The sequence below is a fragment of the Trachinotus anak genome, unplaced genomic scaffold (assembly GCF_046630095.1).
Source record: "Trachinotus anak isolate AG129_WGS33_773 ecotype Australia unplaced genomic scaffold, CSIRO_AGI_Tana_v1 ptg000018l, whole genome shotgun sequence".
Classification (NCBI taxonomy): domain Eukaryota; kingdom Metazoa; phylum Chordata; class Actinopteri; order Carangiformes; family Carangidae; genus Trachinotus; species Trachinotus anak.
This window is the reverse complement of record NW_027273869.1, coordinates 16,361,890-16,379,009: the sequence shown is the minus strand read 5'-3', so window position 1 is coordinate 16,379,009 and position 17,120 is coordinate 16,361,890. Positions and strand designations below refer to the sequence as shown.

Below are 17,120 nucleotides of genomic sequence, written 5' to 3'. Positions count from 1 at the left end.
TTTCCATCACGCTTCACACAGCGATTAGCCGGGTGCAGCCAGAGAGTGCACGGGATCCGTGACGGTAGGAACGGTTTCAACTTTAAACTCTCTCTTTTTCTCTTTTTCCTAACACAACTATATCTGAAATGTTTTGTATGTACAAATGTGTGCAACCCCTACAAACAGTGACTCTGAGAAAGTGGCTGTTTTCCCTGTTTGAACAATTTTCAGCTTTCTCTTTTCACTTTTCACCCTGAATTCAAGTGCATCCATTTGGAAAAGACATTAACACTTTTGCCTTTAGACGTGGTCCGACACGCCTTAAATCGAGTGCTGCAGAATCGTTCAATATCAACATGATTTTTAGAGATTCTGGGCTGGTTCTTCTGCTTATCACATTATATGGAGGGGTAGTTCAGACTGGTTTGTCTACCAATACTATCTTCATTCTTCAACAGTGATCAAACATGATCTACAAAATTATCCCAAGATTAGACAATACTTGCTTTCCACAGTTTTCCCTCTTTAAGAGATGCCACTCACTCAGTAATAGCAGGAATTTCACATCCAGCCTTCTACTGTACAAAGAAACCTGCAGCCAAGGCATTAAATCAATCACCTGTGTCAGTTCTCCCTCAGCAGTTCTATGGTGTTCACATTGATTGCATGGGTCTCAGAGCCTGAGGATTAAAAAAAACCAAAAAAAACACAACATTTCCTGAAGGCCACGGTGCCTCTGCAATGTGTTTGTCACTGAGCTGAAAGTGGGTCAGATGAACGGCTGCCTCCCCGGGTTTTTAGGTCTGCCTGTCGTAGAGTTCCTTTAACTTCAGACGCAGCTGGAGCGGCAGTGAGCCGAGGTCACTGTCATGAAGCGTGAAAACTGTCATCCATTCATTACACTTCAGCTCCACTGTGGAGCTTATTACCGGTGTAATCAAGAACCTCATACAAAGACCTGTCACTGCCTCCCAATACATGACGGATCAACTCTGTGAATGTAATAATGTCCACATAATATCCCTTTTTATGAAATGACTCAATACTTTGTCATTTTTTCCCAAAATGAAACAAGGGTCTGGTTGACTGAACACTAATGGTGTCTGCGCCTTTGAATTTTACTGGGATCATTATTGGCTCTGTGATCTGTGTATTGATAAATTTCACACAGGTTAATTAAAATTATAGACTAAAAGGACACAAACTTTTGTACTGATTAAAGTTTATGTGTGTGCAGATAAGGACGATGTACCTATGCCAGTGTGTGACTCAGTGTGTACAGGAGCAGTGAGTGTTACTGTCTAATCTCAGGCTGTCAGTTCTGTTTATAATGGCGAGTTAGCTAGCCCAGAGAGGGACAGCGCTGTGTTCACGCACCGCATCTATTATCTGTCACACAACATCTGGCGCTAGGGAGCTGATGTGCCTCCTCATTCTGCTTTTTAAAACTCAGTCGCTGGAAAAAATAAAGCAGATGGATATCTGCAGGGGCTGTTTTCAATCATGTAGAAAGAAAGAAACTAATTCAGAGACCAACTAAATCCCAATAGTGTATTGTATGTTTTTTAAGGCTCACTGGCAAATCCACAAACTCGACCACCATGATATATCCCTGTGAGATTGCTCTCAAGCTTCAGTGACAGCGGTGGTAATGCAACAAAAGGATGTTGTGCACAACCTGGGTTGGGTCCTGTTTAATCTCTGCAGGGATGAAAAGTTGGACCACCTCAGAGGTTCGGTGTGACCATACTTACGAGGGAGGAGCTTTCGCAACAACGACACACAGAGAGAGGTATGGAGAACAGATCCTTACCGTATTCTCTGTGAAATTGTAATCCAGGGAGTATTGTAATTTGCCCAGTTTCTCGTCCTCCTTGGGCTCGGCCTCTTTCTCCGTTTCAGTCAGCCCTGTCTCCGCATCCTCCTCATCCTTCAAGGCCTGAAGGAGACACCCACCAAGAGTCAGTGTCGCCTGTTTGTCGCTGGTGCTAGCACCCAGCCAGCTGTTCCCCGCCCAGGTCCTGCCAGTGGACCTACTCCTGTAAAAGCTGCCACTTGTTTTATGATGTATAAGGGGGGAAACGGGGGGAAGCAAGCACTAAAACACCATAGCATTTAACACCAGGACATGCTCTGTGATGCACTAAAGCCCCGGGCCTGGTCCCCTGATGATGCTTTTCTATCAATCTCTGGGTGTTTCTGTCTAAAGGGAGAAAAGATCAAATGATGGCGCCAGAGATGAGAGCAATGGGCAGGCATTAAGAGGAAGAAGGGAGGAGAGTAGAGAGACATTGAGATAGGACAGAAAGAAGGAGAGAGAGATGCTTCCAGAAAAGATCACAGTAAGACAATTCCCTTGATGTTATTTCAGGCAGATCAAGTCTCTGGCAACACATATCAACTGGGAAGTGTCTGAAGTGGCAGAGTGAGAAGTGAAGTTGCCCTTTCGCTTGCCTGGCACTGAGGTGAGGGTAGCAGGTGGTGGCATTGGTGGGGGGGGAGGAGAGGTGGGAGTGGAGGAGTTTGTTATAGGACCAACATGCGATTGAAGAGGCAAAGACTGGTTTCTCAAGGTCATTCATTCAGCATCAAAAGTTGCCTTCCAAGATGTCTCTGTTAGGCATGCAGAGCATTCTCTGTTGTACAAACTGGTGCTCTTGTGATTCCCCATTCCAAAGTCTGGTTATGCCCTCAAACATTCAGTGACATCGTCATCATAACCCTAAGGCTTTAATGTTAACCCCTACGCCGATGGTAGCTAGAAGCATCATGCCAGCGGTGGGTGGGTAGGTGTTGGTAAAAGGGGTTGTAATGTACATCGGGGGGCCTGCTCCTATTAGTTTGTCAAGTTGCTCATGTGAAAGCAAAAAAGCTGAACAACACTGATTGGTTTTAAAATGTTCCACTGAGCCACTTGGTCTCTGCCTTTTGCAAATCCAAATCGAGCAGTTTTTTTGGTTTTCTTTGATATGTGAAAAAAAGGGAAAAGTGGAGCAGGTAAAATGATTGAGGAAATAAAATCCCTTTATTTATCAAAAGTGTATTTTATATCATTTCCTAAGGTTAATTTAACTGCAGGAAAGGTATGATCTGTTTCACCTGTGTTGACAGATGTGAATGCAAATGATACTGTACGTCAAAAGCCTCTTTTTTTATCACCAGCTTCAAAAGATTTACTTGTAGAGCCTCTCAATCATTCTACGTTTTCCCGCCACCACTTGTTTGATATGTAAATGAAAGATTCAAAAGGCAGGAGACTTTAGCTTGGCACAAAAATCAGTGTGGTTCAACCTTGTCAATGCGCACCCAGTGTTTCTTTCATACATATATATGTGCATATGCAGGTTGTACACACATATATACAGTAGATATACATGTACTGTATGCATAGTTACATATATTTGGTTCTATGGGAGTAAGTCGTTGTCAAGAGGCTATAAAAAAACGTCAGAGCAGCAGGCTTAAGAAGATCCAACAGCAATTAGGAACCTACCGCCAGTGACCATCCCGAACAGTCATCAGACACAACACAGATAAGGAGGACATAGAAGGAAGAAACACAAATTAAAACAACCACACACAGGAGTTAACACACCAGAGTCTGGGCACACCAGGAGAAATGACCGCTTGCCTTGGAAGTGGCAGATTCACCGATGTCAGAGATTAGTTATAACGGTGACCGATATGCGGTCGTTTATTTTGATTTATGGCTATATGGAAATAAAATTGGATTGTACAAAGGCAAGGAGAATATTGAAAACTAAAGGAAAATCATCTCCTGTGCTGAGCTAAGTGATGCACTGTACTGTTGGTTGTTAAACTTCCCTCTGTTCTCTGTTCTGAGAAAATAAATGAGTCTCATTTAAGTCCTAATTTATACTTCCTTCTACAATAAGTAAGTCAAATGAAGTATGAAGACATTGTCAGTGGTTTCTGTCTCTGATTCGGATCCACCTCTGTTAGTCGAGGTGTTGCAGCAAATTAAACACAGTTTGTACACGATTCCACCGAGGACGGCAGTGTAACGACGCTCTGCTGGTGCAATTAGTGTGCTAACTCCATTTGAAGTGTCAGCGTTTCATAGCTTCCCATTCTGTACTGTGGAAACGTAGAGTTTAATTAAATTCCTTCCTATTTGTTATACGGTTTGGTGATGTCATTTCTCTGGGTGGATACCACTTCATTACACGGCAAACGTTACTCACACTCTTCAACAAGAGAGCAGGTCCTCATATGACAAAAAAGAAAACACTCACAGGAACAAAAAGGAGGAGAAATAAAGAGAGACTGAAACACTCTCTTCAACCTGGAGCCATTTTAATGACTTCCATTAACTCTCCTGTAATTAGACTGAATTCCTTTTTAATTAAATGATGAAATATCATAGGAAGTAATACTGCAGTGCATAAAAATGGGGAGGTTTCTGACAGCCATATTTGCAGTGGAATTATTTTTGTACTGTTGGTGAAAACAAAACTTAATGTGTTGACGGAGTTACTGCAAATCTGATCAAATCAATCATCATATAGCATAGGACACTAAAAGTGTCAAACACAGCAAATAAACATAAAATTATAAGATAATATTGTTACATATGTTTAAGACATATTTCTGGGCAGATAAGGTAAAGTTTTAGCATAAGCAAAAGCGCATTATTTAATTAGCGGGGAGGGATGATTTTTTCTTTACCTCGGTTTTGGCTCCATCTTTCACGTCCTTCATGTTGATGGCATTTTTGCCCTTGTCTTTGCCCTTCTTTTTGTTTTTCTTCTTGAATATCCACTTTTTGCAGATGCAGAAGCAGCATGCTAACACCAGGATGATCGCCACAAAGGCAATAGAGACGATGGCCCATGATGGCACTGGTAGAAAAAGCAGACAAGAAAGAACTCGGATTAGACTTTCTGGAAGAAAATCTAACACTGCTGTATCCTGCAAGTTTTCAGTGAATTGGGCCAAAGCAGTATTTAAACCAAAGTTCCAAAAAGTAGTGATTATACCAACTGACAGGTGAGATAAAGGCGGGAAAATCTGTGTGTTTGCAGAGCTGGCACGACAGATCAGCACCTAAGCCAGCGCTTGGGGTCCATCAAGAAGTGGCAGACTAAACGATCGGTCCTGACTAGCAGGACAAGACCCAACCGAGCAGCTTCAGCCAATTTAGTGGAAGTAACAGATGTTGGCATTTTCCACTTGCCATTTAAACAAAAGATTCTGAGACAGCTGACACTTTCACGGCAATCACCGGGAACACAGAACTTCCTGGGACTGAGAGTGGTGGTAATTTTGCAGGGTGAGCTCAAGAGGCATTAACAGAGGTATGACCATGACAAGCCAATGATGCAGTAAAATCAAACAGGTTCACGGGGGTTTGACACACACTGTTCACAAACCCTCAGCTCCCAAATTACCTCTAAAAAACAAAAGGGTGTGAAATTAATCTTTAGAGTTGAGATTTTTTCTGTTTTCAGCCTGATCTCAGAGGTGAAATTAAACCCGAACATGTAGAGTTCAGTCAAGAGAAAGTTAGAGAACAACAGTGTCCAGGGTAGACCTTCCTTTTTAGCTTTAGGGTTTACATAATCTATCAGTGATTGCACAGTCAAATCATCAATTCCATGATGATTCCATCTGAGCCATATTATTTTTGCATGGACAGAGCTGAACTGCTGAACCATCACTGCTCACACAGTTCAGTCCAGTCCACCTTTAGGCTAATCAACTTTAGGAATCTAAAAACTTTGTGGTTTGGATGTACGTCAAGCATCCTGGATAGAAGCTATGCTCACTGTTTTCTGAAGTGGTACAAAGCCTTCAGGATTTCTGAAAGTTTTAAAACTTCCCATAAAGTATAATAATCCATAACAACCTGTCTTCTTTTACTTTGAACAATGTCCCTTTATTGTGATGTGTTTATGCCAGGGGTCAGTGAGAAAACCTTTTCAGCTGCTTGAGGGATGGAGGAAGAGACAGTGGGTAATCTATACTGTGGTTTGAAGTAGCAGAAAATGGATGGATGAATGGACGGACTGATGGATGAACCAATTTAAGTTTTGAGGTCTGGAACAACAGTACTGGAGATTTTCCAGGCTGTTTTTGCTGAAATCACATACAAACTCGCTCTATAACTAATGTCATTAGAAAATTATTTAAGACCCTTATTTATCTTTTTAAACAACTTTGAAAGACTTTTTTTCCCCTGAAGGAAACTGAAATCAATTCCTTTCAAGCTCTGCAGATGCCCTGCTTGGTCACATTAATGGTTTATGAGATAATAAATCAAAAAAGGCAATTAAACGGTAGTGGCACATGAGATGTTGATTTTCCCTTCACCATATGCTGTTGGCTTAGTGTATGGACCTGGGTGAAGAAACTGGACAGCTGGCAGTCAACTCCGTCACTTAAAGACTCTTAGACACTCAGCTCAACAACACAGTGATGACTCTAAACAGTCAGCTGCCAACACAGGGACACCTACAGTATCTATCTATCCAACTACAGCCGGCAGTCAGCTCAGGCTCCCTGGTGCACGCACACAGGTACAGTATACACAACACACAAACACAAACACAATCATGGAGGGAGAAGTGGGTTGTTTTAAGTACCGGAGAGACAGCAAGAAGTCCAGATGGGCTGAAAATAATGAGAGACCTCGCAACAGACTTCTTCATTCAGCAGTCGTAATCGCTGCTCCTTCACTCTACTCAGCAGACACCAAACACCTGGCAGCCCACTCGTCATTTTAATAGAGGAGAATAACAGACAAATGAGCCAATTTTGGAGGCATGTTTTCGATTTTGTCAGTGATTACTAGTCTGAGAGGCAAAGGGAATACTTCTGACTGAGGCAATTTGGGCTGTGTTATCTGTAGAATGTGTAATCTGATGAAAGAAAAAAATCTATCTCCTCTTGAAATATCCCATAAGACACAAACAGTCTCTGTCATGGTTCATCTAAGGAATTAGCCCAGTAGTGGTCATAAGTCCAACCCACCAATAGATAACATAAGCCAGGTCAAACTCCAGTCCCTTGAAGACTTTATCTGAAAAACTCGAAAAAGACCCATCAAAACAGAAAAGTATATTACAGTCTATCACTCCAGGGTTTTGCTCACCACCATTCAGCTGTGGTTCCTTCACCAGGTCCAAGGGGAGTGAGAGAGAAGAAAAATCGATGCTCTGTTGACAAAATCAATAAGCACTCTCCTCTGAGGAAAAACGGCGAGTGATGCTCTAAAATAACTTCAGGAGCTACAGCTTTGGCCTTGCCCTGGAGCGCTGTGGTAATGGAGGTGACACTGGATAGGCCTCGTTTGCAATGAGCCACCCATAACCAGCTGCATTTCCTTCAGAAACTTGAGACTTTTCAGAGAATAAACTGTGTGTCAGGCAGTGCTTGTTGGGTTTAAGCTTTGGATACACAAAAAGACACTGAAAACCTATTGGGAATTCTTAATCTTGTTATTTTTAGATGCCATAAACATTGTCAAAGGGCAGTAAAAGTCAAATTTTTCCACTTAAATTTAGATTTTTTATCAAGACTTTATAATGAGTTAACCCTAAGTTACCCTAAGTAATGGTTGGTAAAATAATTACTAATGCTTTATAGATTAGTTAAAAATAAATGCAAATTATGGGTTGGCAGGTTCTTTATTGTTGACTCAGTAATACTGATGACTCAACCCACTCATGACCATTTATAATAGTCAGTGTTGTCCTATGACGATAATGTAGTTCCAAATTATGGTAAACCCTTTATAAGCGATTGTAAATTCTAATAAGTTGGTAATAAATTGATTTTGGTCAAAATGTCAAACCATTCAAACAACCTAGTAACCCAAATGATGTTCTTAATAATGGCTTTTTAATGAGCTATAAAGCTTTAATAAATGCTTTATTAACCATTAACAAAGCCATTAGTTACACCATTGCCTTATTAGAAAGTGCTACCAGATGTATTTATACTCAGTGCCTGAATCACTGGAGTTACAGTCAAGTGTGTTCTGGCTACATCTCCAGCTCTTTTGAAGACCTCTTTTACTCTGCACATAGAAATGCAAACACATAGTAAGGAAAGGAGACAGTCTTTTAATGGAATTGTCGGAGATATGACAAGTTCGTATTTCCAGATAAGCACTCACCTCTCTAGAGGAACTGTGATATTTTTTTTGGTTTGTTTTTCAAATGTAGGCCCTAATTAACGGAAATCAAAATAAATATCCTGCAAACTCTCACTCAAAATGTCACTCTAAAGTCATTCTGGCATTTCATCAATGCTCAAAACGTCTGATGGAATTTAGCCATTTAGCCTGTTACAGTAGAAATCAATGCATGAACCCAAGTCTTATCTTATTCATCAAGTCTTCCAGTGAAAGGCACTTGTGTGTTCCTTAATTAAAGCAACCTGAGTCCCAGAAAGCAATAAAAGCATCTTCTAATTAACTACATTGTGTGAGTGTCTTTCCTCGAGAGAGAAATAGAGCGAGAACGTGAAAGAAAGAGCGAGAGGCTGCACCGCCAGCATGCGCACTGCAATTCAACTCCCAGCACTTATCTCTTGTTCCGCCATGCGACATGACATGGAAAATGGAGTTTCTCTAATGGGCGGGTTTGCGCATGATGAAATTCATGTTTGCTGCTCGTCAAGGCTCAAATCACTTTCCAGTGCTGTCATCAAAAAGGCATGGTATGGTGGAAAACCAGAGCGCCGAACAATGAGAAACCTTCAGACAACTTCAGACACTGTGAATGACGTATATTTCTATCTGTCTTCAACTCTGCAGCTGGACTTTTTATTTTTCTTACAACAGTCTACCACAGAAGAGGGAGGGATAAAGATACTGATGGTTTAATCAATCCCTCATTAATAAACACACACATGAACATTAAAACATAGTAAAATCAACAGTAGCAAAAGCTTAGTACATCAGGACTTTAGCAGAGTAATCCATGGGAAGTGTCTGTTTATAAAAACACCTGTAGTACATGAATATGATTGTATGTTACTCATCTGCTGCTCTGCCTAAATTACCACCACAATGCTGCATTAACTTATTACCCTGCATTAGGCTAAAGGCAGGGAACCACTCTGAACGGTTCAACTGTACATCACAAAGCTGACACACAGACTGATATATTCATTAATACTCTGTTGTGCAGTACACACACATTATGTGAACAGTTCTATCCAGTGTTGCTAATATGAATTCCACATTGCAGAATGTGGGAGTAAACCACTTAAAGAAAACCAACACAAATGGAAGGAAGCATGCCAATCTCACAGGGAAAGATGTGGGAATTGACACCAGTGACCCACCACCCACCACTGTAACAATAAATGGAAAAAAACTTCATATTAAATATTCATATTAAACTCATATTACGTCTTTGAACACAGGATATTTTCAGTGGTGCCTGGCGCACCAGTACAAATATTAACTCCACTGAATAATACCATCATAGAGTTTTGAATGACATTTTTATATTTAGCCAGTGGAACAGGAAATATCATTGGCTGCAAAAACCTCAGCCCAGCTGATTTGGCTCCGATGCACCACAGTGCTGGGTTTTGGTTCTCAGAGCTGTGAAAGGAGGCCAAAGAACAGCAACCTCAGCATAAAGCAAAAAGTCAGGTTTCACTGGTTGACATTTTGTGTCCTTTAAACATACTGTAGGTTTTTGTTGGAGTCCCTACATAGATACATACCCATATACAAATTTTTATTAAATCATATTTTAGTCAACATTTTCAGGCTAAGTCTAGTTTTCTGTCAGTAATACTATGACCTACTGTAATTACCATACTTGTGCGCACAATGCAAGAGGGCATTACCAGACATTTCAAGCGCTTGGTTTTACCTCAAAATAAAGAGGTTTAAATAATCTGGCAAAATTTGTGTTTGACCTTCTGGTTTCTCATGTTTCTGCCAGACATCACTGCAGCATGTTACTATGTTCCCAGAAGACAGGAATTACTTTGGTGACTTCAGTATTGTCACAACCATTCGAAACCTTAGGCCAAACCTTCGCAAATATCCCCCAAGTTATAATAAACCAGAATTATCCTCGGGAGCTCTTGAATAATGCAGAACTTATTTTCAGCGACTTACAGTCAAATTTATCAAGTGTATGATTACTGTTAGTTTCTGCCACTTAATTAATACTTTTTATTTATTTACGTCATAAAGATTTATGCAAGCTCTATAAATGTCTCTGCTTTGACTCAGTTCTGTTATTAAAAGGAGTTCAGCTGCATTCATCCTGTCCCACGTGGTAACACACAGCACTTTACATAAAAGAGACAGGTTTCATGAAGTGGGCAGAGCTTGATGGATGCATTTAAAAGGCTTGTGTGTGTGTGTGTGTGTGTGTAATATTACATCTGGGTTATATCCACTTCCAGCAGCCCACACTAATCCAATGTGACAGGACCCTGTTGGTCAATTAACCTTGACATTATATCTTGTTATGCCTATGAGAGCAACGCTGTCTGCGCCCTTTCCCCACCGTGGCTTGTTTAAGCAAACAATATGGCTGCAGCAGGGAGCATCTTCCAGCCATCTGCAGCAGTGATTCACCATAAAGTGACTGAGAGGTAACAATAATGAAAACTCGGTTCAAAAATCTTTCTCTTTTTATGTCAAACAAGGTTTAATTTAAAATGGACTGGTCCACTTCTATGTGATGTGTGGTTAAATTATGTATTTCTATTCTGCCGGGTCCATTATTCTGATCATTATTAGAAAATGTGGACACATTTACACAATGCATTTGTAGGAAATTCTTTAAGCTGAAGTGATACTACTTTAACAGGGCATGAAGTGGATTTACAACAATAGGTGTGGTAATGACATGAGATAGAAGAGCAGTGACTGCTTTTTTCCAGGAAAAAGAATAATAGAGCAGTTCAGTGTTCGGGCTATCTCTTTGTTCGCCTTCAGAGTAAAGGCGCATTCACATCGAATATGTATGGAATGATTCTTTCAGACAGAGGAGGCTTTGTGGTTTGTGGTGGTCAGTGTTCCTCCTTCGGTGCAGCTCATTTGACTGCAGCAAACATAAGCATCGAATCCTGACAGTGTTGGACCTGAGGAAACGATTCACGCAATGACAGTGAAAAACCTAAACTAACTACTAGAAAGTCACAACATATTTAACCCTCAAATGTTGACAAAATGTCTGATCTCTGAGGATAACGAAACGAAAACTTTTTCAGACATCCACACAAGGGAGAGGACAGAAGATCTTTCACCCATCTGTTAACGGAAGGCCCAGAGGGAAGCTGCTGTTGGTTGAATCTGTTCTGCTTTTGGTTTGACCGGCCTCTGCTGGAGGCTCATGGTAGGCAAACTTTAGTAACACCAGGGCAAAGAGTAGACAACCAGGCTTGTTGCCAGAGCAGCAGGCAGGCAGAGACAAATAGCTCTGCTGATCCACCACCATAATCCCCTTTAATAAACTCTGCTGTCTGTTGACTGTGAGCAGCCACAGAGTCAAACAAGTTTAGACACTTTTAAACTCTGACGCATCTCTTTGCATTTTTCCCTAAGCTTTGTGTCAAGTTACACCACAAACTCTTTTAATCTTGTAGTCAGTCTGTTTGTATTTTTATCTGGAACCGTCAGCTAAACGACACTCTTGTCAGGCAGCCCCAGAACACACTGTCCCTCAGTCCCAAAAGAGTTTGTGTCTGAAAAAAAGTCCCTAAAGTCAATCACAGACTTGACGAGAAAAAGGTTTCTTGTGTCTGTGCTGTTGTGGGACACAGCAAGTAAAGACAACATGAATGCTGTGTCACTTTTAGTTTGGCTCACATCAATTCAGCGCTTCGATTTTGTAGGCTGCTGTCTGGATTTTATCCAAAACAAAAGAGAAAAGCACCAGTTTACAATTTAAGTTTCAAGTGTTCCTGGCAAAAACTGGCAGACTGATTCAGTCGAGGGTGAAAAAAACAACAGCGAAAACAAGTTGATAATTAATTCTGAACAAAACAAAGATTTTCTTGTTGTTCGATGAAACCCAGTATTTTAAGACTTATTGTTAAGACTTTTTAAAATGTTTGCTTCGGTTGCCCCTGATTAAAATAAATAAATAAACCATTATTTATTTTTCTGAAATGTCAATCGCTTGTCTGTGTTATTTGGAGTAATGGCTGCTGGAGCCAGCAGTCATGGATCAAACAGCCTCTGTGTCCAGAGGTTAATTGTTATCGGGAAGTAAAGCCTCGGGTGTTTAGAAAACGTACTAAGAAATTCAATACACTGGTTTCCTTGGAAGCAACCTCTCTGCTCAATGAGAAGTCACAGTATGGTTTAATGTGATTACAGTGGGACCGCAGCGTGTGTGTGTGTGTGTGTGTGTGTGTGTGTGTGTGTGTGTGTGTGTGTGTGTGTGTGTGTGTGCGTGGGTTGGGGTACGTGTGCTGATGTTTCTGTAGAAGTGGAGGGATTAATCATTCACAAATTGATCAGAGGGCTTCGTTTTGTTGCCGAAGGAATCATACAGATACAGTTTGTGCAACACATTCTGATCAATCATGTATTGCCTCTGCTTTTCATCACAGTAATTAATGTGTTTCTCTACTTTTCTCTACTTCTTCAAATACTGTTTATGATATTTTATTTATAATGTTCATCTAGAAAAGAGCTGTTTTTTTAAAGATTTCACATCTTTGTTAACTGAACATCTTTGTTCTGGGAAATTATGTTGGATATTTTTCACTATTTCATAAACTAATCAATTAACAGACTGATTGAGAAATACTTGGCAGACACAAAAACAATGGTTAGCTGCAGCCCTTCAAGGTATCACACAGGAAACCATCCCTTTATGAATAAACCTCACAAAACCACATCACTGGATAAAATATGCATGTGCTGGTTGCATATTTTTCCTTGTCACATAGTTAGAATATCTAAAACAAAAAAGCAAACAAAATAAATTCACCAAGATGCTGCTGCCATCAGCCAACAGATGGGGCCGAGGCAAAATCCCTGGCTCAGAGATGTGTCCTGCAGATCTTGACGGACAGAAATTTCAGCTACGAGTTCGCCCATGTGACGGCTCCATGCCACCAGCCTCAAAAGCTCACAGAGCTTAAACTGGGTTATAAGCCTCCTGCCACAGCGGCGCAGACTGTGACTGTGCAGCTTCTCCTCTCGCACACTCCTTGTTAAAATCTGCTACCTGACTTTCTCCAGACAGTATCGATATTCCTCGGAGTAAACAAGTCTTGGGACATTCATCATTCAGCTGAGCAGCACCAGGGAGCGGACTCACTTTGACTGAGGGGGGATGAGGTGAGAAAACAGTAATTTATGACTCTGAGTAATAGGCAGACTTTTTTTTTTTTTTGTTTTTTTTTTGGGATGATCTCACAGAACTTTTCTGCCTGTGGTATAGAAAAGCATGATCTAGTTCTTGAAAAAGCTGTCAGGCTCGGGTTAGATTTGGTGGGAATAGCGATACGTCTCAATGACAGACATTCAATGCTGGGCCAAAGGGGACATCAGCCTCAGCAGCCACACAATGGAATCACATTGAACATTGTTGATCTTAGGCAGCATTAAAGCACACATTCAAAACTGAAATGTGTCCACGTGGAGTAGCTAAAGCTACTATGAGCTGTAGCCATGAGGTATGTGAATAAAAAATGAGGGCTTCTATTTTGTAAAATATGCCACCTGGTACAAATAGGAGGAATGTGTCATTCTGACTCCCTGCACTATTAAATCTCTGGAGAGCAGGGAATGTGAGTAGTGGAGTCATTTGTGTCTTTGCTGAAGAAATAGGGCTTCTCTTCCACAGGAGCCATTTCCTGTTGCGAGAATTACTTCCACATGAGCCCGTGGATATATCTATATTTAGATTTCTGCTGAATGCATCTCCAGGCAGCGCTTTATCCCCCATGACAAAGTGACAACCATATTCTCATATATTTAACATTGCAAAATTCTCCAGGCAAAAACACATACATGTGGAAGTATTTGGTTGGAGGGTTTGGTGATGAAAAGGCAGGAGGTGTTGCGTTATGTGGAAATGAAGAAACAGTTTTGACTGAAAACACAAGTGAGACTTAAAAAAAAAAAAAAAAAAGCGGAAAAACTAACAAGCAAATAATAAAGGCTGTTATGCAAAATTTAGTGATTTATCATGTCAAACACTTGAATTATTGTTGCCAGATGTTTATTCTCCACTTCAAGTGTCGTTACTGCTTTCACAAGATAATTCAGTGAGACAGTCCCATCTGAGCAGCAAACACTTGTATTTGTTGTTACTACTTAGACTCGGAGGCAGCAGAATAAAAGCTGAGATAAGTCATCAGTCTACTTGATTCACTGGCAGTCTTTGTCAAAGGTCACGGCTGACAGTAGCACTTTCTTTGTGCGTCACCAACAAAAAGTTCACTCACAGCCACTGCTGAATCATTTCTGAGTCATGGTTACACTAGGATCACAATGAACAGTCTCTGATGGATTCATTGTAAATCAGAAGGAGTGCAATTATACGACATCACATGTAGTAGCAAGGCTGGTGGAGAACAGATTGATGAAGCACGATGAGGACGATGAAGTGTACTTCTCTTTAGGATTCATGTACTTTTGAATCTTCATTGTCAACCACTCAAACTGGTCATAGTGTTATATTTTTACTGCCCTTTTATCAGCATATGTCTGGGTGTGGCGGCCATTTTTAAACATTTTGACACATGGTACATGACTGGGATGGAAAGGTCAATTTAAAAACAATGGAGTTAGTGTTTAGGCTCTTTTCATTGAGTCATTTCAAATATGTCAATTTATCCCCACATCCATCTTAAATGAAGCATAGAACTGAAATTAAAGTGTTTCATTCACTATATTCCTGTGAGTGAATCACTTGTGTAACATACGTTTTTGTTCCATTTCTTTATTTGTAGAGAAATTGTATGTTTTATGTGTTTAATGTGTTGAAAATATCTCAATAACAAGAATATTTGAGCTGTACATTCTTTGTATAAAATGCCAACAGTTGCACGAAACACACCATGAATTAAAAGTTGTCTTCGGTTGCAACTAACTGCAACAACTACCTGTTTCATTATTATTATTAACTGATTTGTTTGTTGTAACTGTTTGTCCAATAAACCGTCTCAAAACCCAAAGATATACTTCACTATCACAGAAGACCAAGAAAACCAACAAATTGGAAAAAAAAAAAAAAAACTTAAATGATAAGTCGATTATAAAAGAGTTGCTGTCAGACTGTGGGGGAAAGTTACACTTACAAGGGATTTTGTTCAGCTCATTCATGAACTTGTCCTTCAGCTTGGAAAAGGCCTCGTCCTTCTCGCCGGCACCTGGGCCGGCCATGTTGGTGGTGTTGGAGCCGGCTGTGGAGGAAGAGGCGGTGGTGGGCACGGGCGCCGCCGCCGCCAGCGCTTCCCTTCGACTCTCATTCATCGTGGCGATGCTGGGCAGCCAGGCAGATGCTGCACAAGTGGAGAAAGAGAAAGACAAAACGGGGTGGGAGGTTAGATTTTCTCCTCTTTTTTTTCTGTTCCTGCTGTGACAGATGCATGTCAGAGGCAGCACGCTCGCCTCGTCAGATGAGTGAGCTGACGCAGACCGTGTGAGCAGCTGCTGGCTCAGCCTGAGTAAACATCAGCTGGGGTCCAGAATGAATTGGCCAGCGAGCTGAATTCAGAACAAAGCCACTCGCTCATTGCTTAAACTCCAGATTAACATCACAGAGCAGAGATAAAATCATTATTTATTACTCCCATACAACACAGGCCGTAAATCCCTGCACTGCCAGTAGCTTAATTGATACTCTGAGCTTACAAAATGTACATAATGTTACAGGGCAGACAAGATTACAAGTCGACTTATCACACCGAGCTTTTTTTAGACAACAGGTGTATTTACTTAAACAGACAGGTCTGTTGTGAGGCGGGAGAAGGAAACCATCCATCTCTTATGAAAACTGGTGCTTTGTGTGTGTGTGTGTGTGCGTGTCTGTGGATACACTCATGTGTCCATGCATGTGCAGTGCTGTGTAATGTTTGTCATTATCTCTCTCACTGTGGGAGGTTGGTTCCACACGAAGTTTCCACATTATTTCAATTCTGCCTGCGGACAACAAAAGGAGACACTTACAATATGTTACTATGACACTAAAGACTCTCTGGCTTTATGGTATTATAAGTACCAAAATATTTTCTGCACACATGAAGCAGGAACATGCTCCAATCCAAATGTCTGAGCAACTAAGGCTGCAACTAATGGTTATTTTTATTATTGATTAATCACCTTATTATTTGTTTGACTAATCAATGATGAGTCAGACAATAAAATGTCAAAACGTACTGATCTCAATTGATATTTCTTGTTTCATATGACCAACAGTTTCATTTAATTTACTGTCACATACTGTAAATCAAAGAAAAGCAGCAAATCTTGATGTTTGAGAGAGTGGAATCAGCAAATGGCTTGAAAAACGACCCAATATCACAGTGGTTGCATATCAATTTTCTTACGATCAATGAATTGATGAGTCGACTATTAGTTTCAGCTCTATAATCAGTAGAGTTAAGCAAACCCTGTGCATGAGTCTGTAGTGGAGGGGTAAACCTATGTGATGATTTAGTTAAAATACATTTTTTATACATGAAACAGTATTTGTGACATTTTAAGCTGACAGGCGGGAGAATAAATAAAACCTGTATTTTGATAGAAAATGCACCAACTGGACTGTGTTTGTATTTAAAACTGTATAAACTCTTATGCTGGCAACTTTCTTTGGGTTTTCTGGTGTTCTGTACTACTTAGCATCATGACGCACAACTGTCGGACAACGCTGCTGCCCAGTGACTATTCTACTGCAGACAGGAACTATTTATTGTCGACTCTTTCTGTGCGGGTTGTAATTTGGCTGTGTCGCCATGGCCATCCAAGAGGATAATGGCACACTAAAGTTATAGAGTTTGTTTCCACCAGTACACAGTGAAGGTTGATAGCCTAATTCTCCTACTTTACCATGGCACAGTGCTCATTAAACTCATAGTTTCCCATTCATAGCATTATTTGCTATATAAGCTGGTGGAGACACAAATGCTGTCAAAAGTTTCAACGTAATTGAAAAATCTAAATGTAACCCCCA

General features: G+C 40.6%; 1 protein-coding gene across 9 annotated transcripts in view; it reads right to left on the bottom strand.

The window, feature by feature from the left end:
- The window catches only part of syt1a (synaptotagmin Ia), a 169,323-nt gene that overhangs the window by 26,553 nt on the left and 125,650 nt on the right, over nucleotides 1-17,120 (bottom strand). For 8 of the 9 annotated variants that reach the window (XM_071502581.1, XM_071502588.1, XM_071502583.1 and 5 more), the window contains 3 exons: nucleotides 15,247-15,450; nucleotides 4,672-4,844; nucleotides 1,796-1,921 (listed from right to left, as the gene is read on the bottom strand). In XM_071502581.1, the coding sequence (XP_071358682.1) occupies nucleotides 1,796-1,921; nucleotides 4,672-4,844; nucleotides 15,247-15,450 (503 nt within the window). The remainder of the gene's footprint in view (nucleotides 1-1,795; nucleotides 1,922-4,671; nucleotides 4,845-15,246; nucleotides 15,451-17,120) is intronic. The other variant, XM_071502580.1, reaches the window with a different exon arrangement.